The sequence below is a fragment of the Aquarana catesbeiana genome, linkage group LG04 (genome assembly GCF_042186555.1).
Source record: "Aquarana catesbeiana isolate 2022-GZ linkage group LG04, ASM4218655v1, whole genome shotgun sequence".
Lineage (NCBI taxonomy): Eukaryota > Metazoa > Chordata > Amphibia > Anura > Ranidae > Aquarana > Aquarana catesbeiana.
Genome location: NC_133327.1, coordinates 493791289 through 493819075, shown reverse-complemented (window position 1 = coordinate 493819075; position 27787 = coordinate 493791289). Strand labels below are relative to the sequence as shown.

The 27787-nt window shown below is 44.8% G+C and overlaps 1 protein-coding gene across 3 annotated transcripts in view; it reads right to left on the bottom strand.

The window, feature by feature from the left end:
- LOC141140471 (interferon-induced, double-stranded RNA-activated protein kinase-like) overlaps positions 1–27787 on the bottom strand; it is a 303555-nt gene that overhangs the window by 109987 nt on the left and 165781 nt on the right. For all 3 annotated transcript variants that reach the window (XM_073627694.1, XM_073627692.1, XM_073627693.1), the window contains 3 exons: positions 22503–22551; positions 21809–21864; positions 229–351 (listed from right to left, as the gene is read on the bottom strand). In XM_073627694.1, coding sequence (XP_073483795.1) covers positions 229–351; positions 21809–21864; positions 22503–22551 — 228 coding nt within the window. The remainder of the gene's footprint in view (positions 1–228; positions 352–21808; positions 21865–22502; positions 22552–27787) is intronic.

Below are 27787 nucleotides of genomic sequence, written 5' to 3'. Positions count from 1 at the left end.
CACCTCTAAAAATGCCATCAATCACAATTATCATCGGAGGTGAGATAACACAAGTCAATGTCCCCAGCAGTAATAAGCTTAGACATAGAGCTTAGGTCTTATTTGACAAATAGTAAATGAGATAAACGGTGCATATTGTAAAGCTTTGTATTTCGCTTTCCAGTCTTCATATTTCTCTCATATCAAATTTCATTTAAAGCTAATTTCTAGTCTATACATAATACTTACTTAGATCTCACGGGTATTTCTTTCACAGCATAGTCCATGTCATCCAGAATTTTCTTTGCTTTGAACACTCGGCCAAATGCTCCTGAAGCTAGTTTAGCGACGTCCTTAAAATCTTTAAGTGGACTGGCACAACAAAAAGAAAGAAAATGTACCCTCATTACTGATAGTTTGTTAAATACTTAGATATTATTCTGTGCAATTACCTACAACTATATAACTTGCTTGTACAAATGAATGAAGAACTGTGCTAAGCATAATTTCCATCTAGACAAAGGCAAACACATATGTGAACTACATACTTATGTTGTGACAAATGTTCACTAACATGTATAAAAGTATAAAAAAGTATATACTGCATACAGCATTCATCATCAGAAAAATAGTCCAGTTACATACAGTATTTGTAATTTTAATACAACTGTTTATTTTTTTAGGAAATCATGAAATGCCCATTGACACGCTCCTGTGTATATTAGCACACCTTTTTTGTGTGCGTTTTTCTTGTGCACAATTGCGTGTTGCATTTTGGGCAACCAACAAGCCTCAATGCATGAAAAATGTATCTGCACTATTTTTGGCAATGCAGCACACACCAAAATGCATGGAGCATTCACATCTATCTGTTGTGGTGCACTATAGTGCAGGTGCTTTTCTTTAACTGTGTATTTCCATTTCTACAGTATATGTTGCATTAACGGGCAGCACAGTTGTTAGCACTTCCGCCTGGCAGCACTAGGGTTTTCGGTTCGAATCCCAACCATGGCACTAGCTGGTTTGCTCCCACACTCTAAAGACATGCTGGTAGGTTAATTGGCTCCTGTCTAAATTAACCCCAGTATGTGTATCTATGAATGTGAGTTAGGGACCTTAGACTGTAAGGAAAAAAACTTTTAGGAGGGAAGTTTAAGGAAAAAAAACTTACATTTAAATGCCCATCAATGCAGCCTCATCAGTGTCCATCTGCAGCCTTGTCCATCGTTGCAGCCTTGCCCAGTGTCCATCTGCAGCCTTTCCAAGTGTCTTTGCAGCCTTGCGTCATTGCAGCCTTGCCCAGTGTCTTTGCAGCCTTGTGTCATTGCAGACTTGCCCAGTGTCTTTGCAGCCTTGTGTCATTGCAGCCTTGCCCAGTGTCTTTGCAGCCCTGTGTCAGTGCAGCCTTGCCCAGTGTCTTTGCAGCCTTGTGTCATTGCAGCCATGCCCAGTGTCTTTGCAGCCTTGTGTCATTGTAGCCTTGCCCAGTGTCTTTGTAGCCTTGCCCAGTGTCTTTGTAGCCTTGTGTCATTGCAGCCTTGCCCAGCCTCATTGCAGGCTGATTATTTGAAATTGGCGCTGATCTCCACTGATTGCGAGAGAAGAGCGAGCACCGCCAACATACACAAAGCCGAGTGTACTCAGCTAGGCTCGACTCCTCTCGCAGTCCCGCCCAGTCCCGCCCCTATTATAGACATAACACAGGTCCAATGGCAGGACTGGGTGTGACTGTGAGCAGAGCCGAGCCTAGCCGAGTATACTCGGCTTTGTCTATATCGGCGGCGATCGCTCCTCTCCCCTCACAATCAGCGGAGATGAGCGGGGATCGGCGTATAACACGCACCCACGATTTCCCCCTGTTTTAAGGGGAAAAAAGTGCGTGTTATACACCGATAAATACAGTATATGTGAAGTGCTGCGTAAATAGACGGTGCCATACAAGTACCCATTATAAATAAACATGTTAAAAAATATAGGTTTAACACATCCCTCTGGCTTGTTCACATCAGCATTGCTTGTTAATACTAATTTCATATACATTAATATGGATCTTAAATAAAACCATGTAAGAGTGAAGGATATCCAACAAATGGAGCATTTGACTGCCGCCCTTAGAGACAAAATAGAGGAGCACAGCACGCGATTTACTGTGACTAGTTTTACTATTCAGATGAATACTTATCGTTTTCCAAACCTGAAAGCATTTTCTGCATTGTATTCGATTTGAGGATCTGTCACCCCTGCCCCTTTCCATTCACCCACTTATTCGGCTTCTTCCTCTACATACCTTTTTTTTTTCTCTCTCCTCTCTTTTCACATCTTCCCTTCCCCCTCAGACACCCTAGGGTGTCTCTCTTCCCATTAAAAATGTTTCAAAATGTTTTCTGCCATTTGTTTATACCATGGGTATGACTGCTCGGAGTCTATGTTCTACAGGTTCTGAATTTTGTACTACACCTGAAATCTTTTCGCTAGCCGTTATTTTAAGGTGTATGTATATGGGATTTAATGAGGTCTAACACCTTTCATTTCAATGGTAGTTTTGTGGTGCAGTCTTCGGTACACTTTTGTTTTTTGGTTTTCTAATTTTGTTTTGTTGATGACTGTTCTTCATGGCCTATTTGTACCCATTCATATTGTCTTGTCATGTTGTGTTTTTTTTTTTTTACATATACCAATTAAAAAAAAAAAAAAAAACACAATAGCAGAGGTTTAACTACTTCAGCCTGGGAAAGATTTACCCCCTTAATTACCAGGCCATTTTTTGCTTTACAGCACTGTATTGCTTTAACTGACAATTGCGTGGTCGTGCGACGATGTACCCAAACAAAATTGATGTCTTTTTTTCCCACAAATAGAGTTTTTTTTTTTTTTAGTGGTATTTGATCACCTCTGCGGTTTTTATTTTTTGCGCTATAAACAAAAAAATTGATTTGAGGAATTGGTTTGGGGAAAAGTTATAGTGTCTACAAACTATAGGATAAGTTTATGGACTTATTTTTGTATTTTATTGTTTTTACTAGTAATGGCGGCGATCTGCAATTTTTAGTGGTACTGCGACATTGCAGTGGACACATTTGACCCCAAGTGACACTTTTTGTGGACCTGTGAGATTATTACAGTGATCCGTGCTAAATAGGATTTTTTTGTCATACTTACCTGTAAAATCATTTTCATTGACTACATCACAGGACACAGAGTGAGGCTATTATTCCTTACTTACTGGGACATCCCAGAGCAATAGCCTTGAGGAGAGGGAGACATCCTGTCAAAATAGCCATCAGACCTATGCGGCAGCCCGCAGTACATTGTGGCTGAAAGCTGAATCCTCGGCTGCTCGAACATCCAATTGATAAAATTTTGTGAACGTATGAACAAGACCAGGTAGCAGCCTTACAAATCTGAGCCACAGATAACTGATGGTGAAAAGCCCATGAGGTGCCTATATTCCTGGTAGAATGAGCTCTCACCCTAAAGGAAGGAGCCCTACATTTCAGACCATAGGCCTGAATGACCTGGTGGACCCAATTGGCAGTGGAAGCTTTGGAAGCTGCCTGCCCTTTCTTGGGTCCTTCTGGTAAAAACTAAAAGGAGTCTGATCCTCGGATCTCCGCAGATCTAGACAAATAAACTCTGACTGCTCGCACTAATTCCAAAAGTGCTGTCATTTCTCTTCCACCGAACGAGGCGGAGAGAAAAAAGAAGGCAAAAATGTCCTGATGCAAATGAAAGGCCAACACGACTTTTGGCAAAAAGGATGGAACAGGTCGTAACACGACCCTGTCATGGTGAAGGATCAAGTATGGTTCCCTGCACGAAAGCTTGAGTGACAGCAAGACTAATGGAATTTACTTGAAAGGCTAAAACGGTTGCTTCCGTAACAAAGACAGTACCAGGTTTAAGTCCCAAGGACACATAGGTGACCTAATGGGGGGAAGCAAACAAGTTACCCCCTGCATAAAGGTTCAGATCAGTGAATGAGAGGCTAAGGGCCTTTGGAAGAATACTAACAAGGCCGAAATCTGACCCCTGATTGTACTCAAAGCCAATCTAATTTCCACAGCCGACTGTAGAAAAGAGAGAATTCATCCAATCACGTATTTCAGAGCATGCCATTTTCTGTCTTCACACCAAGCAATATAAGTCTTCCAGACCATATAATAGATTTTCCTAGTGACGGTTTTCTGGTATTTACTAGGGTAGACACCACCGGTACCGAGATGCCACAATCCTTTAACACCCTGGTTTTAATAACCATGCCGTCAAATTTGGAGACTATAAATTGGGGTGGAATATAGGACCTTGAGACAGTAGATCGGGGGGGCGCGGAAGCGTCCATGGCCCGTCTATTGCCAATCTCATGATCTCTGGGAACCAGGGCCTCCTGAGCCAGGTTGGTGCCACCAGGATGAATGGAACCCCCTTTCTCTGAATCCTGCGCAACAAATGTGGAAGGAAAGGGATCGGGGGGAAATCATAAACCAGAGAGAACTGGTTCCATGGAACTACTAGAACATCTGCTCTGGGGGGCGTGGCTTGGCGCGCAACAGCGATGGACGCTTAATACAAGAGCTCCGGCTTCCAGGCAGCCTTAGCCCGTTACCTTGCACCCAAAGCACTCAATAATGAGCAGAAGGAACACAGGGACACCCCGCACAAGATCCCGCCGCACATCGGCAGCTTACCAGGGAAGGAACATTGAGGATTGGTTCCGGAACCCTCCGCCAGCACGAGAAGGCCTGATAGGAGCCAAGATGGCGCCGCCGCATGTAACGGAGGATGACTTCAGTGAGGACTCTCAATCTGCGGCTGAGGAGAACGGTAGGATTACCCCTCACCCCGACCTCCCCCTGACATATGCCGGCATGTCAGGCTTTGCAGCTGACATAAAAGCCACCTTTTCGGCGGCGATAACGGATCTAAAATCCAGCATGTTGATTCTCACAGACAAGATGGCTACGGTAGAACACGCAGGCAAATTCAGGGATAAAGCTCTTCATCGCCTGGACAGAGTTACTCATACACAGTCCCAACAACTTATAGAGATTAACAAACACCTCGAGGACTTAGATAATAGGGGCAGAAGAAATAATATTAGGGTGAGGGGGATCCCAGAGACTGTGGAGGCTGATCAAATAACCCCAGCTTTACAGAGGGTTTTTAACAGCCTGCTAGAAAGACCAGAGGAGACAGACATTGAATTTGTAAGAGCTCACAGAGCACTCAGAGCAAGAGGCCCTGACAATATGCCACCACGTGACATCATATGCTGCTTGCAGAGTTTTGCTTTAAAAGAAGACGTCATGCGTAAAGCACGCAGGAACGACCAGATAGTCTTCAATGGAGAAACCATCATGCTCTTTCACGATCTGTCTCAGATCACACTAAAGAACCGTAGGGCTCTCAGACCGTTACTTGACAAGCTGAGAGAAAAGGATCTCCGCTACTCATGGCGATTCCCGCTCGCACTCCTGGTGAACCACAATGGAAGACAGCATACTTTGCGATCGCCAGAAGATCTCCCAGATTTTTGCCAAGCATTACATCTGGAACTGGTTGAACTACCAGAGTGGTATCAAGAATTTATGCTACCTCCATTGGAAAGATCCCCCTTCTCATCACCCGACAAACGCCTCTCCAAGAAGATGAAATCAGCACGCCCTGGAGGGTCACAGGCTGGAACCCCTAATAACAGACCTCAAGCTTCCAGGGGCTTTGAAGAAGCCTGAAAAGGTCCACAGACAATCACACCTTAAGTGGTGGAAGATGAGCAACTTTCCTGAAATAATACCATGATTGGTGACCCCAAAGTTTTTTGATGCCAACAACCATAGACACTTCGGCTAGATTTGTCTTATCTGGTCGAACGGAACTACACATCAAGAATCAACAACACACAAAAGGCCAGTTCTTATAGTTCAGAAGTTTTAGATGGAGTTTATGCTTACGGGGACTGTAGCTATTACCCCCCATGAGGGCTTAGGCCAACTTTATAGATAGAATACTGCTGCAGAGCAAATATAACAGAGTAGATGATACTAGCAGGAGTATGTGGTTCATAAAGCACGACTGTTGTTATTGCACTTCAGCAAGCATTGACTATGGAAATGTCGATGAAAGAAATAACTTTAAAATTAAAAAAAAAAAAAAAAAAAAAAAAACACAAAGCAAAGTAAAACTGCAAATTATTGATACAATTTAAAAATACCTCTAAAGGGCAGACAACAAGATGATACCCCTGCTTGGAGGGGGGCCTTGAAGTCTCTCAGGAGAACAGAGGTACGGCCAAATAATTCATCGACATTTCTACATGTAAAATTAACTGAGTTAAAGAGATCAGGGGTTGTAGTAAGTACCTTCCTTGTTGCAATTAGGGTGCATGGTTGACCAATACTGTTTACAATATGTTGATTATGGCTGCTGCCGGTTTTTGCTCACAAATTGAGTGTTATATATTTGATTTAATCTAATTTGATTAGTTGGATTAACCAAAGTGATTGGGCGGCTGCCAATCGCGCTCCGACAAAGTGCCCCTTGACAGGGGAGGATTTTCCTGGCAGGAGGCACTAATATTCTACCTTGGCCCCATAGGGTTTCCAAGGAGATCACATTATCTCTCTCTTACTTTTTAAGTACTCTTACTTTCAAGGTACTCATTCTACGCTTTCTCTTCCTTATTTCTTCTTACCTATACTTTTTAAAGGGTAAAGTATAATATATTGGAAACTTCAGTTCTCTCTCCAGTTATTGCCTCGACAGCTCTCTCTGGGCCCTCAAGATGGCGTACTCATCCCTGGGACATGAGCCTACAGTGATCTCTCACAACACGAAGGGCCTGAATATTCCTGAAAAGCGCAAGACCCTCTTAAAGGAACTCAAAAAAGGTAAACCTCGTTTTGTGTTTTTACAGGAAACACACTTCAAAACTCAACAAGTCCCCAAGCTGACAGACTCTTTCTTCACACAGGCATACCATGCAACAAACGACTTAGCAAAATCCAAGGGAGTGTCCATACTCATTAGTAGGGATGCTTCCTTTGAACTAACTGACAAACTCATAGATCCAGAGGGAAGGTTCATATTCCTGAAAGGGAATTGCTGTGGTACGCCTATCACGCTAGCAAATGTTTATTTTCCTAACACAGCACACCTAACTTTCTGCCGTAAAATTGTTGGACGACTCAAAGATTTTGGTTCGGGATGTATCATTTTAGGGGGGGACTTTAATGTCCCATTGAATCCTCTCAGTGATACGTCCACAGGCAAAACCTATATTACGTACAAAATACTCAAACAAATCAAAACACTACTGAACTCGCTTCAACTAATAGATTCTTGGAGATTCATTTATCCCGAAGGGAAAGATTACACCTTTTATTCCATACCCCACAGCAGATACTCAAGAATAGATTATGTCTTTGTTTCACAAAGAGACTTGGATATAGTCTCAGGAGCTAAAATAGGGATACAGACCTTCTCTGACCATGCCCCAATTTCAATATCGTTGAAGTTCACAGAACACCGAACCAAAACAAATACTTGGAGATTGAATTCAGCACTGTTAACAGACCCAACTACACTCCCTCAAATAGCGACATCACTATCAGACTACTTCAAAACCAACACTACACCAGATGTTAATCCCCTTTCAATATGGGAAGCACATAAATGCACAATCAGAGGAGAACTCATTAGAATGGGCGCTCACCGCAAAAAAGAGAGGGAAAACAAAATTAAGTCCCTAACAGAGAGGATTCACGCTCTGGAATCCCTACATAAACAATCCCTGACAGAACATATGGCAATTGAACTCTTAGATAATAGAAAGGCACTTCAACAGATCTTTGACACAAGAGCTAAAAGATTCCTGTTTTTTAAAAAAAAAATCTACTACGAACATGGTAACAAAACAGGAAGCTTATTAGCAAGAGCCATTAAAAACGCGAAAACACAACAAAACATCTCAGGCATACGAAGAAAAGAAGGGAAACTAGATATTACTTCCGGAAAAATTGCACACCACTTTCATAATTATTATACAACCTTGTATAACTTACCCAACCCACAGAAACCTAGCTTAATTCAAGGATCGAGATTACAAGCCATACGTCAATATCTGATAGACTCTAAACTTCCCACATTGTCAAAGGAAGATATTACCCAACTAGAAAGACCCATAGAAGCTTATGAACTACAACAAGCGATCAAACACCTAAAGACGGGGAAAAGTCCGGGGCCAGACGGTTTCACGGCAATCTATTACAAAACATTTCAGGAAACTCTGCTGGGACCGTTACTAAGGGCTCTGAACTATCTGTCTGAGCCCAGAGAGATTCCAGCGGATTTCCTCAAGGCACATATAACAATCCTTCCCAAGCCAAACAAAGACCTGACAGAATGTGCAAGCTACAGACCAATTTCGCTCTTGAATCTAGATGTGAAATTGATCTCAAAAATAATAGCAAATAGATTGAAACCTCTACTTCACGGATTGATAGGAAGTGAGCAAGCAGGATTCATGCCAGGAAGAGAAACCAGAGATAATGTTATCAAAACGCTCAATTTAATGCATGCTGCCGGGGTGCGGAAATTCGAGGGCCTTCTCCTGTCCACGGATGCGGAGAAGGCCTTTGACCGCGTAGCCTGGGATTTCATGCTAGAAACATGCAGGTTCATTGGCTTGGGAAACAATATGATGTCATGGATCTCTATGCTCTATAAAAACCCTTCTGCACAACTGAAGATCAATGGCTCCCTTTCAAATACAGTTGAGATCAAAAACGGGACGAGACAGGGTTGCCCCCTCTCGCCCCTGCTATTTATCCTAACCTTAGAGCCATTCATTAGACGGATTGTAGCAGAGAGGGCAATACAGGGTTTTGAGGTAGGGAAAAAAGAATACAAGGTGGCGGCATACGCGGATGACTTGTTGTTCTTCATAACGAACCCCCACATTTCACTCCCTTCCCTGATGAAGGAATTCTCTATTTTTGGGTATCTCTCAAACCTCAAAATTAATTATGCCAAGTCAGAAATTTTAAATATCTCGATCCCTTCAAATAAATTAGATCTCATCAAGTCAAATTGCCCCTTTAAATGGGTAGGCACAGCGCTTAAATATCTAGGGATATGGCTGACCCCCAAAATATCTCAAATGTTTGAATATAATTTCACTCCCCTATTGAAAACAATATGCTCAGACTTACAAAATTGGCACTCAAAAGGATTCTCCTGGTTTGGACGGGCAGCCATCTGTAAAATGGTTATTTTACCAAGAGTCCTGTATTTATTCAGAAATATACCGATAAAAATCCCCCAAAACTTCTTTAAAGTGCTCCACTCAACTCAAACGAAATTTATTTGGGCCCACAAAAAACCTAGAGTAAGAATTTCTAGACTTACTAAGCCCAAAGACAAAGGGGGAATGGGAATACCAGACTTCCGTGCTTATTACCTCGCCACTCACATAACCAGGATAATAGACTGGCATTGTCACTCTAAAATCAAAGATTGGGTAGAAATAGAAGAAATATTAAGCCATACACCAATCAAATACTCACCATGGATTCAGTGGGGCAGTCTCCCAGTGGAGATGAGGACACATCCCTTAGTGGGCACTACCCTAGCAATCTTCCATAAGTTAACGAAACTTACCAACTTCTCATCACTTCTTAGCCCGCTAACTCCATTACAGAATAACCCCAATTTCCCACCGGGTATGGGGAACCGATCACTACAAACAAATGACACAAATAAACCCCTACTAGCTCTACAATGTTTCCACAACCAAGAGTTCAGGGACTTTACAGACTTTAAACACACAAACAAACTACCCGATCTACAGCTTTGGACTTTTTTGCAATGCCGTAGTTTCCTTAACAGAACACAAAGGAAACACAATTTCAACAGACCACTAACGGAACTAGAGTCAGTATGTCAGACAGAGGAACCTATTTCCAAAGTGACATCACTAGCATACCGCTGGATTCAAAATGGGGAGGACAGGGATGAGAGGGATCTCAGAGAGAGCTGGTCGAGAGCACTAGGTATTCCGTTGTCGACTTCACAATGGAAGAAAGCATGTGTTTTTGCTCATAAATGCTCCCTGAGCACAAGAACGCAGGAAACAGCATACAAGTTACTCACTCAATGGTATGCCACACCAGCAAAGCTACATTCTTGGTTTCCAGACCACTCGGATACTTGTTGGCGTTGCAACTCGGACAAAGGGTCATTGATACACATTTGGTGGCAGTGCCCTGTACTGAACAAATTCTGGGCAAAGGTCAGGGAGATGATATACTTAATAACAGAAACAAAATTAAAGCTGGACGCAGCGGGATGTCTCCTGCATGTCACGGAATTCCCCATTAAGAGGTATAAACACTCACTCACCAAACACCTTTTAAATGCGGCCAAAGCTATCATTCCACTGTACTGGAAATCTACAAAAATCCCGACCATACGGGAATGGTTCAATAAGATAGCGGAGTTCTATGAGATGGAGGAGACTATTGCACAAGCAGGAGAAAATGTGGAAAGATTTCACAAAACTTGGTCACCTTGGCTTATATATAAATACTCACAGGCATATCTAGATGTTATGAAATAGGACCTGGTTATAAGTTAACTCTCATATGATAAACTAAGCATTGAAAAACAGTCAAATGAGGAACACTATTTCCCATTAATTAAACCTGAAGGTTTAATCCATACTACCCTTCTCTCTCTTTCTTTTCCAACTATTCTTCTTCTCTGAATAACAATACGGAACTCACGAATGACAGTCATTGTTATCTGCTTTACTAAAATTTGAAGTTGTGTAATCATAAAAACAGTTTATACTAATCCTTGCAACATAACTGAAATTCAATGTTGTTTCTGATGATATTTCTAATATGGTATTGTACTGGGTGGAGCTGCGTCTCCACAGATGCATCTCTTGATTTTTCACAATAAACTTTGATGAAAAAAAAAAAAGAACATCTGCTCTGATTGCCAGGGGATCCCTTGTTTGGGACACAAACTGTTGTTGAACCTGGATGCCAATAGATCGACCTCTGGCCATCCCCAATGCTGACAGATTTCCCGAAACACATTCTGGTGTAGAGACCATTCCCCCGGGCAGAACTGCTGGCGGATGAGATAATCTGCCTTCCATGTCCCTCTGCCTAGGTTAATATGTGGTTTACCGCCTCCTGAGTTGAATGGCTCTTGGTACCACCCTGGTGGTTGATACAGGCCACTGCAGTGACTTTGTCAGACTGAACCCTGATGGGGTAGTCACCATCCAGGACCGTAGTGCCAGACAGACCGCCCGTAACTCCAGGATGTTGATGGGCAGGCTCTGCTCTGCCCTTGACTATCTCCCCTGAGCTGTGAGCCCCTCTAGGGTCGTGCCCCCCAGCCCGAGAGACTGGCGTCTGTAGTCAGTAGTCTCCAAGACACTGGAAGGAAGGATCTTCGCTTTTGCAGGTTCTGATCCTGCAACCACCAGCTTAGGCTTAAGCGTGCCCGGGGAGATAAGGACATGAGGTAATCCAGAGCTTGTGCTCTCCTGTTCCAAGCCGACAAGATGTCTTATTGTACAGGACTGGAATGGAATTGAGCGTAGGGAACTGCCTCGGAGGACACCATCCTTCCCAGAAGACTCATACAGAGCCGAATGGAGGGTTGCCTGGTGCCCCTTACCTGACGCACCTGATCGTTCAGGGCACAGATCTTTACGGGTGCCAGAAATATCTTTGCCTAGACTGTATCCAGGATCAGACCTAGATACTTGAGACTGTGAGCTGGTCTTATGGTAGACTTTTTGGTATTTATGACCCAACCCAGGTTTTCTAAATACAACACTATGCAGACTACACAGTGTTCCAGGGCCTGTAGTGAGTGATCTCTGAGCAGGAGGTCGTCCAAGTATACGAGCACCAAGATCACCAAGGTGCTACGATCTTTGTAGACACCCAGGGTGCTGTGGCAAGCCCAAAGGGCAGGGCCACAAACTGGAAATGATGTTCCTCTACTGTAAATCGCAGGAACCTCTGATGAGGCTGAAAGATAGGTAAGTGTAGATACGCATCCTTGATATCGATGGAGGCCAAGAAGTCTCCCATCTGGAGCGAGGCTACTACCGAGCGGACTGACTCCACCCTCAAGGATTGGATTAACAGAAGTTGGTGCAGGGTTTTACAACTGTGAACAGTTCGAATAAAACCCTGTGCTTCTTTTTCGGACACCGGAAACTGTATGATCACTCTCTGATGCACTAACTACTCTAGTGCTTGAAACAATAAGTTTCCTTTTGGAGAATCCATTGGATCTTAAAAGCCTCTGAGGAGGAAGCCTTCGTAATTCCAGCTTGTAACCGTGGTACACTGTTGAGGTGACCCACTCGTCCTGCACCACTGTTGTCCAAATGTCCACATATTGGAGCAGCCTTCCCCCCACCCGATAGAATGGGGGCATCCCCTCAAAAGGAGGGCTTGGTGCTGGATTTAGAAGAGTTTTGGACGCAGGGTTTTTTTGGCTCTGGCCCTGCAGCTTGCCCCTGTCTCTATCGCCCTGTTGGTGACAGAATTACCTTGTAGCTAAAATACCTGAGGAAGTCCCTGAGGTTCTAAACAAGGGACGCCTGGTCCTTCTCTTTACAGGGAGTAAAGAACTCTTTCCTCTGGGAAAGCTTTTGGATGTACTTGTCCAGATCATCACCAAACAAACGTTCCCCACGGAAGGGGAACCCTGTCAATAACTTCTTACAGGGAAGCTTGACTGACCAGTTCTTAAGCCACACAAATCTGTGCATGTGTACAAACAGGAGAACCAGATGAGAGACTTGCTGTATGAAATCCTTTAAGGCATCTACAGCAAGGAATATCTGCCCTATTTTCATCAAGATCATCCTCCTGGTTAGGCCTATCAGGCCGTCTGACCTGATCCTTTAAGGACTGGCAGACTCCAATTGCTGCTACAGCTGTCTGAATAGCTGAACTGGTCAAAGAAAAGGAAGCCTTTAATAATGACTCCAGTTTCTTGTCAACAGGGTCTTTCAAGCCCTGTGTGTTATACACTGGTTAAGTTCTTGTTTAAGGAAGAGACTGCCGCATCTACGGCTGGCACGCTCCACTTCTTAACAAACCTTTCCTCCATGGGATATAAAAAGAAAAACCTCTTAGGAGGAACTAAAATCCTGTTCCTAATCAACATACACCACCTGTTCCAACAGCAAGTGCAAGGGGAAAGCCTGTGCAGCCTGAGGAGGCTTTAGGGACCCCAAAGAGGTCAAGGGAGGCCCAGAAACCTCTGCGGGAGGTAACTTAAAGGCAGAAGGAACCATCTCGGTAAGAGTCTGGATCAAAAGCCTCTGCGACGGAGAGGCTGATGCCAACTGGACATCTTCTGGCCCAGATTCCACAGACGCACTCTCATCTGCCAGGCCCTCCACAGAATCCTTGGCATTTAGTTCTTCCCCCATCCTCAAACCATTCCTGCTCCAAATTAGAAGGCTCAGGGGAGGGGAACCTGTCACGCTTCTGGCCACCCTGTTGGATGGAGGCAATCATGCCAGCAATCCTGTGCTCTAACCCAGATAGGGCTGAGGACAGTCCATCCCCAGTGATAAGCAGCTTGACTGTAGGCACAATACCAGACAGGCGCAGTGGCACCTTGCAGGCATGGGTAAAAAACTGAAGTACTTCCTGTACGGGAGGGGTTATATAGGGGATCACTTCCTGTATAAAGACCTTTGTTCTACCAGTGTCCATTAACCTGGAGCTGAAGTATAACCCAGTAAGTAAGGAATAATAGTCTCAATCTGTGTCCCGTGATGTATGATAAAGAAAAGTTTGCACGGATCAATGTATAAATTACACTGGCAGGGAAGGGGTTAACACTAGGGGGCAACCAAAGGGTTAACTGTGTCCCCTGGGTGTGTTCTAACTGTGTGGGGGATGGGCTTACTGGGACAACACAGAGATCGCTGTTCCTGATCACTAGGAACAGATCTCAGTATTGTTCCTTCAGAACGGGGATCCACCTTGTTTACATAGGCAGATCCCCGTTCTGCCTCTCTGTACCGCGAATGTGGGTGGCCGGCAAACATTGAGTCCGCCGGACCCGCGGCCACGCTCTTGCGACGTTCGCCCACACTATCACATGCACGGACTGACATACAGGTACATCGTTTTGCGCAGCTTAGCCGCCTTGACGCGGTATATATGCGGAAGGCGGTCAGCAAGTTTAAAGAAGCTTTCAGCAAGTTTAAAGCTTTTGTTAACCAGAAAAAAAAAAAAGGATCCTGCTCCTTTAAAACATGTTATATGACACAGCGCTTGTCCTGTGTCATTTGACCCCCTGTAACACCTAAAAAACCTGGCAGATCCTGCCAGTATATCCCCACCCCTCTGTAAACTGACCACGGTGTATCATGGCTGCTGAGACCAGACATTGTGGTCAGCTTACGTGCCTCTGTCATCAGCAGCCTGCTATCTGCTCTCCTCTCTGCTCCTGTGTAGCTCCCCCCCCCCCCTCCCCGTCTGTGTGTGAGCAGCCCCTCCCCCCTCCTGCTGCTTTCATAACACTAATCTGAATACACCATCAGCACTGCCTCCTATTGCAGTGTCCCCCTCTGTGAATTATTTATAAATATAAATGCTGTAAATACCTAATTTAAGAGCCAAGATTACGATCACATGACCAGCCAGCTCTCTCCTCCTTCCCTCCAGACTGACATCAGCAGAGGAATCTCAGCCCTGCCCACTGTATCTCTCAGAGGAGGAAAGGAGAAGCTGGCCAGTCATGTGATCACAATCTCAGCAGTAAAATTAGGTATTTGCAGCATTTATTTTTATAAATCACACACAGAGAGGGATACTACAATAGGAGGCAGTGCTGATGGTGTAAACAGGTTAGAGTGGCTTAGCAACCTCTTTAAGCCAAGTTGATGTGATCTGTAAAATCTGGTTTTTGAGGCTGTATCTAATCAATAAACATTTAAATTCAATCTTCTAAAATTACGTTTGTATTCAGGAAAGTAGGCTACTTTTAGGTACTCATCTAGAGGTTGTGTACACGCTTTGCTAAAGCTCTCTGAACGCTAGTCAAAGCTCCTGTCACTAAATAAAATGGTTAGCTTACAGTCCTGTTTACACCTTGCTTTTCTTCGGCTTCGCTTCAAAATTTATACCCCATGTAGCTTTAGTGGTGCTTCAAAGCCTCCATAGAAGTCTATGGCAAAGCTTGCTCGATGCCCCACTGAAGCCCCATCAAAGCTCCACCAAGGCCCCACTAAAGCCTCATTGGAGCCTCATTGAAGCACCAAGAAAAAACAAGGTGTAAACAGGAATGTAAGCTAACCATTTTATTTAGTGACAGGGGCTTTGACTGGCATTCAGAGAGCTTTAACAAAGCCTGTCCGAAGCCATGTTTTGAAGCAAGTGTAAACTTGCCCTTAGTGTGTACCTGGCTTAAATCTATAGAGTAAACTGCCAAAAGTGTTTGCAGTGGAATAAAGTTCATCAGCACTAAATTTTTAAAGATACTGTCTGGTCTGGCGCCACCTGCACCACTGTGATAGTACACCAGGAAGTGGTGACACACCTTTGAGATAACCTCAACCACAGGGTTTATTGAAGGGAGCACCTGCCTGCTAATCTTGGCCACTCCATGTTTTTTTAATATATCACACCCAAATACATATCTTTAGAATAATATCTTACAACCATTGTTAAAGACATCTATGTTGACTTGTTGGGCAATTGCTCTATAAAATTTTTGGATTACCCTAGTTCCGTCCTATTTCCTTTCCCCATCTCTACCTTCCGCCCCCCCCCCCCCTTATCCTTCCACTTCTTCCCAACCTCCTTCCCCTTCCCCCCTTCCCCCTTCCCCCTCCCCTTCCCCCTCCCTTCCTTCCCCCGACCTCTTTTTTTTTTTTTTCCCTTATCCCCGGAACTATGGCATATTTACTGGCAGATGAGATTGACTTGGAAATACAGTCTGCGTTTTCCGGTGAAACTCCAACTGCATCCGACCATGATGAGACTCTTAGAAAATTATTCAAGAATCATAAAAAACTAACAATAAAATATCTCAACAGGAAATGGGATATCTCTTCATTGAAGTCCCACATTGAACATAAAGTTATACCTAGAGGACTGAGGGAGAGGGTAGTACCTGCTGCCCACTTACATACACCGAGATTCCTGGAAATATGGAAACAAAGTTGTCTCGAACGTGGACTAGCAGTTCTGCATATGATTATCAGTGAGGAACAAACACAATTGGATGATATTAAAAAAGAGATTGATGTCAGTGCACAATTGCTAGAACCATATAAAAATGATCAGGATTTTAATAAATACAACGACTCGCTCAAAAAGGAAGTTGAAAAAACACAAAAAATCCTCAAAATCACCAAACAAGAAAAATTCAAACAGAACCTTCTAGATTGGGAGAAAGGGGAAGTCTTTGACCCCACAATACCTCGAGGGAGGAGTAGGTCACGTAAGGGCAGGAGAAATCGATCAGGTGCATCCAGACCCAGGTATACGTCTACTGACAGTGACCCTGAACAACCAGAAAAAACTGTGTTTTTTTTAGATCAGGAAGGGGATGCTTTCCCCAGGACAGGCATCCAACCAACTACATCCATGACCAAAACCCAGACTCAAACCAACAGAGGAAAGTGGGGAAAAGGAAAAGAAGGAAGGGAAAATCAAAGGGAACTCAGATCAGGGTCACGCAAACTCTAGATAATGAAGAAAAAAATCTACCTAGTGACCCTTCAGAAAAACTACAACCAGATCTGAAGGTTGTCAACCTATCAGATTTCCCCCTAAATCACCATCATATTTCCCTGTTACAAAAAGGCCTAACATTCTCTCCCACCACAACGATGAGTGAATTTGAGGTTTTTAAAGATATCAATTTGTTTCTGAGGAAACTAATTTTTAGGTACTGGCACGCAAAGAGGGATATTCAAGATACAGATATGGACCAGCTAGACAAACAAGAACGTGATTCTCTTGAGGCCCTGATCGCCCTTCTTGATGAAAATCAAGAATGGAACTCAGAAGGGGAAATCACCCAGTCATCACGTAGCTGCCCTCGTCCACCCCAATTGACGATTAAATCTCAAAAAATGCCCCCCCTGTCCAAACATAGACATATTCAGTTCTTTTTGGAACAGGTAAAAAGGGATCTTGCGGGTGTCAACTGGGAGTATAAAGGATATGATAATCTCAGTCGTGAAGAGAGAAGGGCCCTACGGGAATTAGAGAACGCAAAAGATATTGTCATCAAAGCAAGTGACAAGGGAGGTAATACGGTCCTTATGTCCCATACCCTATATGAGGAACAAACCATGCGTCTCCTCCGTGATGAGTCCACATATTTACGGCTACACCAGAATCCATTTCCTCAAATGGTTTCAGATTTAAACTTTAAACTTGAACTAGCCCTTGAGGCAGGTCTAATTATCAAAAAAGAATGCGAATACCTCAGTGTCAGTGAATTCAACATCCCCACTTTATACACCATCCCCAAATTACATAAGTCCATCACCGACCCCCCGGGAAGACCGATAGTGTCAGCTGTGAAGGGTCCCCTTGAAAGGGTCGGGAAGTATGTGGACTTACTGATTAAAGAACTCGTACATGAACTACCATCGTATGTTCAGGACACACGAGATGTTTTGGGGCATCTGGCAGATATATCGCTACCTAAGGCCATGTTACTGGTCGGAATCGATGTAGAGTCGCTATACACATCGATCCCGCACAGATGGGGACTAGCAGCGACACAATTCTTTTTGGATAAAAAATACCCATTATTAGCTGGGCAAAACGAATTTATCATTGAACTTTTGTTATTTATGTTAGAAAATAACTACTTCCAATTTCTTGGGACATATTACAAACAAATTAGAGGCACATCGATGGGTGCCCCATGGGCCCCATCATACGCATGCCTGCATCTGGGCTTTTGGGAATCTGAATGTGTGTACCCCTCGTCGATGTACCTCAGCCACTGTCGCCTGTGGCTGAGGTACATCGATGATGTTATTATGATCTGGGATGGCCTGCCATCTGAATTGACACAATTCATAGAGGAACTTAATGACAATGATCGTAACATCAAGTTAACATATACATATGACGCCAATGAACTGTCGTTTTTGGACCTCACTGTGTTTGTAAAGGATGATAAGATACATACAAAAACCTTTCGAAAAGACACAGCGGCAAATACTTTGCTGCTGGCGTCTAGCCATCATCCCACATCCCTAAAACGGGGTATCCCCGTGGGACAGTTCCTCCGTGCAAGAAGGAACTGCTCAGAGGAAGGGGATTTCCATAGAGAAATGTATGATTTACATGGGAGATTTCGCGACAGGGGCTATTCGCACACATGTATTAGACGTGCTAAAAAAAGAGCACTGCAGACAAATAGATCGTCCTTGTTGATGAACTCCACCAAAGAAAAGAGAAAAACCTCAGATCACCCTCCCCTAAGAATTATTACCAAATTTGGTACCCAGTGGGACCAAATTAAAGAAATTTTGGGTCGTCATTGGCATATCCTGTCTGAGGCTCCCATCTTGGGAAGACTTGTCAGCCAAAAACCCCTGCTCACTGCTCGTAGAGCAACTAATCTGAGGGACCGTTTGGTGCATTCTGAGTATACCCGCCCTAAAAAACGCAGCTGGCTTACTGACCTTCCACCCTTGAGAGGTATGTACAGTTGTGGCAGATGCCCTGTGTGTAGGTATGTGGACAGGACGGATGTGTTCGCCAGTTCTGACAATAAAAGACGGTTTAGAATCAACAGTTTCATTAACTGTACAACCACACGGGTAATTTACATGTTGACTTGCCCGTGCGGCCTTATTTATGTTGGTAAAACCAAAAGAGAACTAAAAATCAGGACTGGCGAACACATCCAGAGTATCCTCAACAAGGATGATGACCGGCCCCTGTCATTGCATTTCCTAGAAAAACATGAGGGCAAACCAGATGGCCTTAAGGTCAAGGGTATATACAGACTTAACTTACCCCATAGACGTGGAGATTTCGATAGGATCCTATATCAGAAGGAGAAGATGTGGATCTTCTATTTAAACAGTATGCAGCCTTCTGGGTTAAATAATGAATTCAATTTGTCCCCTTTTTTGGAACAATGATTCAATAGGAAATAATCTAATTGCTCTTGTCCGAAGCCTGATTGGCTTGGGGATCCACATCTTCTCCTGACTGTTGACCGATAATAATTTTTAAGAAAAATAGATTGTATGCAATTTGATCTATAATTATATCCTTGACTACCATATGGATGATAATACCTAGTGTGTGAGATGCAATTTATAAGAAATGGTCATTTGCGATTTTATCTCATTTCAGTTCATGTTAATTAACAGGTTATATACTAACTGAGTAGATTAAAGTTGTAATGTCTTTCACTATGGACATTCATATTTAAAATAATAACCTGCACAATATACTTTATTGTTGCCCTATGTGGGGATAGGGACACTGGAATGTTCAAACGTAACTGCACTCTTAGACCATTTGGAATCACTCTATATTTAGTCATTATGTGCGACTTTACCAGCAATAATATCCCTATCTCATGTAGTGATGACAATACACAGGATGTAGCTGTAATTCATTTTATTCAGAATCAAAGCTTGCTGCGTTTTTTACTTCTATTGTTCCATTTTTTGTCTGTCCACTATGTGGCCGTGAACTAACTGCGGGGATATTTACCTTTTGACTGATGATTTATTTATCTATTATTTTTTGTATGTGAGATGCAATTTAATTTAATTGGAACAATAGACTGTTCCCTCTCACCCTTATATGATATTATCATCATCATCCCACTGTTGTTTAATACACGGCCACTTATGCACAGGCTTGATCAACAATGCAGCACTTCCTGATCGTGGGTCCTGTGTATTAATAGTAACTGTTTGACAAGTCCTTTCTTATCTTATGATATATGGTGGGAGATGTAATATTCAAATCTGATCACATACACAAGCCGATCAGATTGAATCCCTATATATCCATTACCATTAATGGTTTGTCTGTATAGATGTGTGTATGAGTGTGTTTGGCACATTTTGGTGATTGTAATTAAGGTCAGGCCAGGGTATTCAGGTGCTGATTATAAGGAAAAGGAAATGGAACATTAGCCACAAGGCTATTTAAACACTCAGCTACTGATACCACACTAGCTCTGAGGAAGCTTGGAAACAAGCGAAAGCGCTCAGCATCTGACTTATGTGCAGGTGGCACACAGACTTTCACACATCAACAAGGATATTCCCGAAATTGGATGTGAACATTTTAACTGTCTCAACCTGATCTTGGAGTGTTCCCTATGACTGCTTAATCTACTAGGTATGAAATGTCAGTATGTTTGAACCTTGTGACTCACCGCACATCTTGCTGGAGGATACCTGGAAGTAACAGCTCACGTTTACAATAAACTTATACGCCGCATGAAGGTGTCTTTTACCCACATGAGTGCGGTCATCAGCAGCCCTTGACTTTACTGAAGACGTCAGACGGTGAGCTAAAAATGTACCCTTACATATAGGAGGCACTTTATCTATGGCTATCCTCCGTCTATCTTCAATGCTATACATGTGAGGCTGCTCCCTCTCCACCATTCCTCCCCCTCCCCCACTTGGAGTTGCAGTCGTTCACTAATCAATCAGGACGCTCTTCCCCCCCCCTTTCTCCTTGTCGGTTGACACACATATATGCCTAATCAGTTATTGGCTCACATCTGTATGGGACCCTTGTTTTTCACCAGCACTTGCACTTTATCCTAGAAGGACCGAATGTCTATTATTCATGAAGCCATCTCCTTGCTCTGGAATCCCATGAAAATTGTACAGACCCGGGTCTTCAGTGACATTAATTTGATGAGTGGGAGTGCATGAAATTTTGATGTATGTGTAATGTCTGTGGTGGCCACCAGCACACAATAGGACTTTCTTTGCCCTATTTTTAAATATACATGGTTAGTGGATTATGTTTCTATTTAGTAAATTGACACAATAAAGTTTTTTCAGGTTCACAACAGTTTGTTCTTGAGCGGACCATCTTTTTTAGGAGGCCTCCTCTTGCCCCCTTCTCTTTTTTCTCATATATATCTTTATGGTCCATTGAACAACTATCTGATAGCTTGTTAGCTACACACCATTGAGTTAATTGACAAATGATTTGGGTAACCTTAGGGGTATAATTAATTTGATTAATTGTTTTATTGGGTGGTAAATCCCCCTTTCCCCTATCCGTCTTCCCCTGAACCTATTCTTGGATGAATTAAGGTGTCCTCTCCTCTTTTTTCTGTATAATCTTGGCCAGTTGCATGACACACTGACATCTGAGTGGTTTGTTTTAACCTTGCAAGACCCCTGTAGACTCACTGGCAAAGTTGGTTAAAAGTAGATATGAACAAGAATTTAGAAATTTCAGATGATTCCACATGTTTATGAATGCAGCTTTATACTCATGTGTTCATATACTTATGCACAACCTTTTGGGTTTTAATAAACAGAGCTTAAAAAAATAATTTGACACTAATACAGTTTTGACCCCTAGAACAATGTAAAAAATGGATGCTAGTATAGAGATGGACTAATGACATGTCTGAACAGACAATGAACTGCTAGCTCCTTCAGCAGAAACGACCAATATTTATACAGGTGAGCTGTAGAGGCCTGCATAATTTGACAGCAAATGAAAAATATGTCATTAAAACAATGCATTATGGTTAAATAACTGAACACATTAAGAAAAAACATAATAAAGAATCTTACTTTTGATATGTGTTCGAGCCACTGCTAAAACTACTTGAAGTAGATTGAGATGACATCTAAGAAGAAAAACGATTATTAAAATAAATGTAAGCTGTGGTTTGTTTTCTATTAATTGGCTTTGCAGGAGTTTATGGTTGACTTTCAGCAACCTTCTTGTAAAGCTGGGCACACACAGTTTTTTTTTACGTTCAACCCAGTGGGCTGAACGAAAAAGACATGACAGATCACTGTACTAACACATGCAATGTTAGTGCAGTGATCTTCCCCCGCTGTGCTATTGTATTCCGACAGGAAGACCCCCTCCCCCTACTGATCAGCGATTGGCTGCAAACGCGTATGGGAGGTGGGTAAGATGCTGGTTTTCTAATATGCCTGTTCGACAGAAACCGGTCGTGAGACCAGCGTCTGTCAAACAGACTGCTGTACACAAGGGCTGAAAATCAGCCAGTTCCCACTGAACCAACCAATTTTGGGCAAATTTCAGCCTGCATGTAAAAGGCTTTAGGTAATGTCACAGGGGCAGTGTTATCAAAGTACAAGAGTATCAGGAGGTGACTAGCAACATCAAGGGTTTATGAAAGATGTGTGTGGAGTATATGAATTTGGAGCCTATTGTACTGGAGTTTCTAGAAAAACTGTGCAGGATATTATTTGCATTATTAATATGAATGTTATTTGTCTAACAAGAGAATACCTCAGAATCTGCACGTGATAAGCGGTCTTGTCCACTTTCTGCAGATTTCCTGGAAGAATAGACAAGATGTGAATATTAGATTATGCATCACTGCTAGTTTTACTAACATACTGTAAATTATATCATTATTAATAATCATTAAAAATAGAGAAAACAGAATACAAGTGCCAATTACAGGGAGGAAAATTATTTTAACACATAAGACATTAGTCAAAACCAAAATTTTCTGCCCAAACGTTTTTTATTTATCTAACTCTAACCATGCTCTAACCATGACGTGAGACAGATGCGGGACATATTACCTACCAGTGGTTTATTCTTGCCGTGCACAGGTCAAATTACTGTTAAGTGAGATAAAAGTTGCCCAACAGAGTAATGGGATCCCCTGATATTGCCTGTTATCCACAGTTGAGAGAAATAAGGGATTGTGAAGGTTATAAAATCTGCCACACCAGTTAGACTGGACAAGAATACTACACACAAGCTGGGCTGTAGAGGAATCAAGCTACATACAAACCACAGAAAACTGACCTGTCTACAAATGTAACCAGGATTGTTTTTGCTATTTTTATATTTACCCTTTTTTCTCAAGCTTCCTTTGTTGGAAATACTGAAGTAAGGGTACAGCAATAAGCACCCTTGGCTGTAAGAAGCCACAAATTTCTGATACAGCTACTGTATGCTTGAGGACTAGCCCTTGCAACCTAATAAGAATAATTTTTTTGTTCAGCCGACAGGTTGAATGAAAATAATATGTATGTTTGTACCCAGCATTAGATATAGATCTCAGCAGACTCACATATCTCTGTAACACCAGAAAAAAGGGATTTTGACTTACCTGTAAATTTCATATTGTACAGTACATGACACAGGCATGATATTTATAGACCCTGGGTTATAGGCTTGTACTTTCAAATGACTGGATTTCAGGAAATGCGTCCTACCACCCTACCTTGCTCAGTGTTACCTCAGTTTTTTAGCAAGCAATGCAGTGCAACACAAACAGAGGGGAGGTTGGCCTGTGCCTTGTACTATATTCTAAGATATGGAATTTACAGGCAAGTCAAAATTTATTTAACCTTATCATACACTACAGGACACAAGCTTAATATAATTGGCTGTGGGATGCCCCCAAACAATGAATGAGAAGGTTGGGAAACAAGACAAACAGAACTGTGCCAACAGGCCCAAGAACAACAAGGGTCAATGAACCCAACTTAGAATGCTGCTGCAAAAACTGTGTGGCCAAAAGCTGCTTCTGGAGAGAACTGGTCATCTACCTGGTAGAACTTAAAAAGGTTTGAACAGAAGCCCAGATGGTTGCCTTTCAAAGATAAAGTAACAGAGCCTTGATGTCAAAATGCCCAGGAAACTCCTATTAACCTAGTGGAGTGAACACATATTAGTGCAGGAAATGCCTTATACTTTAGGACAGGGATAGGCAACCCCCGACACCTGAAGCCTTTGTTGCTGGCATGCTACTCCCTTTCCATCTGCAGAGCGGCGCAGGAAAGTGGCAGCAAGACACAGGTTCTCCTGCACTAGTGCATGCCAATCTTAGAAACCATCAGCAGCACTTTTTTTTTTTTTGGGGGGGGGGGGGGGCAACTGCACCCCCATACATTGTACAACATAGTAAAGAGGCTGTTTTGTTTTGCTTGTTTTGGGGAGTTGATCAGTGCTGGTGTGCTAGGGGGTGGATCCCTGTTTCAGGGATAAGGAGGGCTGTGATTGGCCACTGCTAAGGCCAATTGCAGTCCTGCTAGCCCCGTCCACTATGAGGAGGGTACAATGGTGGGGCAGATGTGCAGGAGGTATGGTGGAGGGGCAGAAGAGCAGGGGGGTACAGTGGAGGGGCAGAAGAACAGGGGGTTACAGTGGTGGGACAGATGAGCAGGGGGGGTACAGCGGTGGGGCAGATGAGCAGGGGGGTACAGCGGTGGGGCAGATGAGCAGGGGGGTACAGCGATGGGGCAGATGAGCAGGGGGGTACAGTGGTGGGGCAGATGAGCAGGGGGGCACAGTGGTAGGACAGATGAGCAGGAGGTATCATGGCGGGATAGAGGAAAAGGAGGTTACAGTGGTGGGGCAGATAAGCGGGGGGGTACAGTGGTGGGGCAGATGAGCAGAGGGGTACAGTGGAGGGGCAGAAGAACAGGGGGTTACAGTGGTGGGACAGATGAGCAGGGGGTTACAGTTGTGGGACAGATGAGCAGGGGGTTACAGTTGCGGGGCAGATGAGAAGGAGATTACCATGGCGGGACAGAAGAGCATGGGGTACAGTGGTGGGGCAGATGAGCAGGAGGTATCATGGCGGGATAGAGGAAAAGGAGGTTACAGTGGTGGGGCAGATAAGCGGGGGGGTACAGTGGTGGGGCAGAAGAGCAGGGGGTTACAGTGGTGGGACAGATGAGCAGGGGGTTACAGTTGTGGGACAGATGAGCAGGGGGTTACAGTTGCGGGGCAGATGAGCAGGGGGTACCAGTTGCGGGGCAGATGAGCAGGGGGTACCAGTTGCGGGGCAGATGAGCAGGGGGTACCAGTTGCGGGGCAGATGAGCGGGGGGTACCAGTTGCGGGGCAGATGAGCAGGGGGTACAGAGGTGGGGCAGATGAGCAGGGGGGTACAGAGGTGGGGCAGATGAGCAGGGGGGTACAGAGGTGGGGCAGATGTGCAGAGGGGTACATCAGCGGGGCAGATGTGCAGAGGGGTACAGCGGTGGGGCAGATGTGCAGGAGGTAGCGTGGTGGGATTGATGAGAAGGGGGTTACAGCGGTGGGGCAGAAGAGCAGGGGGGTACAGTGGTGGGGCAGATGAGCAGGAGGGTACAGTGGTGGGACAGATGAGCAGGGGGTTACAGTGGTGGGGCAGATCTGCAGGAGGTATCATTGGGGGATAGATGAGAAGGAGGTTACTGTGGTGGGACAGAAGAGCAGGGAGGTACAGTGGTGGGGCAGATGTGCAGGGGGGTACAGTGGTGGGGCAGATGTGCAGGAGGTATCATGGCGGGATAGAGGGGAAGGTTACAGTGGTGGGGCAGAAGAGCAGGGGGTACAGTGGTGGGACAGATGAGCGGGGGGTACAGCGGTGGGGCAGATGAGCAGGGGGTTCCAATGGTGGGGCAGATAAGCAGGGGGGGTACAGCAGTGGGGCAGATGAGCAGGGGGGGTACAGCAGTGGGGCAGATGAGCAGGGGGGTACAGCAGTGGGGCAGATGAGCAGGGGGGTACAGCAGTGGGGCAGATGAGCGGAGGGGTGTACAGCAGTGGGGCAGATGAGCGGGGGGGTGTACAGCAGTGGGGTAGATGAGCAGGGGGTACAGTGGTGGGGCAGAGGAGCAGGGGGGCACAGTGGAGGGACAGATGAGCAGGGGGTGTTGTGGGACAGATGATCGGGGGGGGTACAGCAGTGGGGCAGATCTGCAGGAGGTATCATGGCGGGATAGATGAGAAGGAGGTTACTGTGGTTTGACAGAAGAGCAGGGGGTACAGTGGCGGGGCAGATGAGCAGGAGGTATCATGGCGGGATAGAGGAAAAGGAGGTTACAGTGATGAGGCAGATAAGCAGGGGGGTACAGTGGTGGGGCAGAAGAGCAGGGGGTTACAGTGGTGGAACAGATGAGCAGGGGGTTACAGTTGTGGGACAGATGAGCAGGGGGTTACAGCTGTAGGACAGATGAGCAGGGGAGGTACAGTGGTGGGGTAGATGAGCAGGGAGGTACAGCGGTGGGGCAGATGAGCAGGGGGGTACAGGGGTGGGGCAGATGAGCAGTGGGGTACAGGGGTGGGGAAGATGAGCAGGGGGGGTACAGTGGTGGGACAGATTAACTGGGGGTTACAGTTGTGGGTCGGATTAGCAGGGGGGTACAGCGGTGGGGATGTGCAGGAGGTATCATGGCGGGATAGATGAGAAGGAGGTTACTGTGATGGGACAGAAGAGCAGGGGGGGAACAGTGGTGGAGCAGAAGAGCAGGGGGTACAGTGGTGGGGCAGAAGAGCAGGGGGGTAGAGTGGTGGGGTAGATGAGCAGGGGGGTTACAGAGGTGGAGTTGAAGAGAAAGGGGGTACAGTGGAGGGGCAGATGAGCAGGAGAGTACAGCAGTTGGGCAGATGTGCAGGGGTGTACAGTGGTGGGGCAGAAGAGAAGGGGGGTACAGCAGTGGGGCACAGATGTGCAGGAGGTACAGTGAAGGTGTGGGAATTTGGCTTATCTGAGGCATGATGGTGCGGGAACTGGGCTGATCTATGGTGTGGTGGTGTGGGAACTGTGCTGATCTGTGGTGTGATGGTATAGGAACTGGGCTGATCTGTGGTGTGATGGTACGGGAACAGGGCTGATCTGTGGTGTGATGGTACGGGAACAAGGCTGATCTGTGATGTGATGGTACGGGAGCTGGGTTGATCTGTGGTGTGATGGTACGGGAACAGGGCTGATCTGTGGTGTGATGGTACGGGAACAAGGCTGATATGTGGTGTGATGGTACGGGAGCTGGGTTGATCTGTGGTGTGATGGTACGGGAGCTGGGCTGATCTGTGGTGTGATGGTACGGGAGCTGGGCTGATCTGTGGTGTGATCGTACGGGAACTGGGCTGATCTGTGGTGTGATCGTACGGGAACTGGGCTGATCTGTGGTGTGATGGTACGGGAGCTGGGCTGATCTGTGGTGTGATGGTACGGGAGCTGGGCTGATCTGTGGTGTGATGGTACGGGAGCTGGGCTGATCTGTGGTGTGATGGTACGGGAGCTGGGCTGATCTGTGGTGTGATGGTGCGGGAACTGGGCCGATCTGTGGTGTGATGGTGCGGGAACTGGGCCGATCTGTGGTGTGATGGTGCGGAAACTGGGCCGATCTGTGGTGTGATGGCACGGGAACTGAGCTGATCTGTGGTCTGATAGTATGGGAACTGGGATGATATGTGGTATAACGGTAAGGGAACTGGGCTCATCTGTGGTTTGATGGTACGGAAACTGGGCTGATCTGTGTTGTGATGGAACAGGAACTGGGCAGTGGTGGCTGGTGCTCAAAATTTTTGGGGGCCGCAAACAAACTGAAAAATTTGAAAAATAAACCCATCAATTGCAGCCTCACTGTGCCATCAAACGCAGTCACTGTGCCCATCAAATGCAAAATGCTTGTAAAGAAAGTGTATATTTTTTTAATGTCCTAGTCTCGCGGCAGACTCACTGTAGCCTCCCTGGCGGTTTTCCTGAGTGTGGCTCGGGGTTAAAATTCAGGACCATTAGCGGTAACCCCGAGCCACACTCGGGATTACATCGCAGGATCC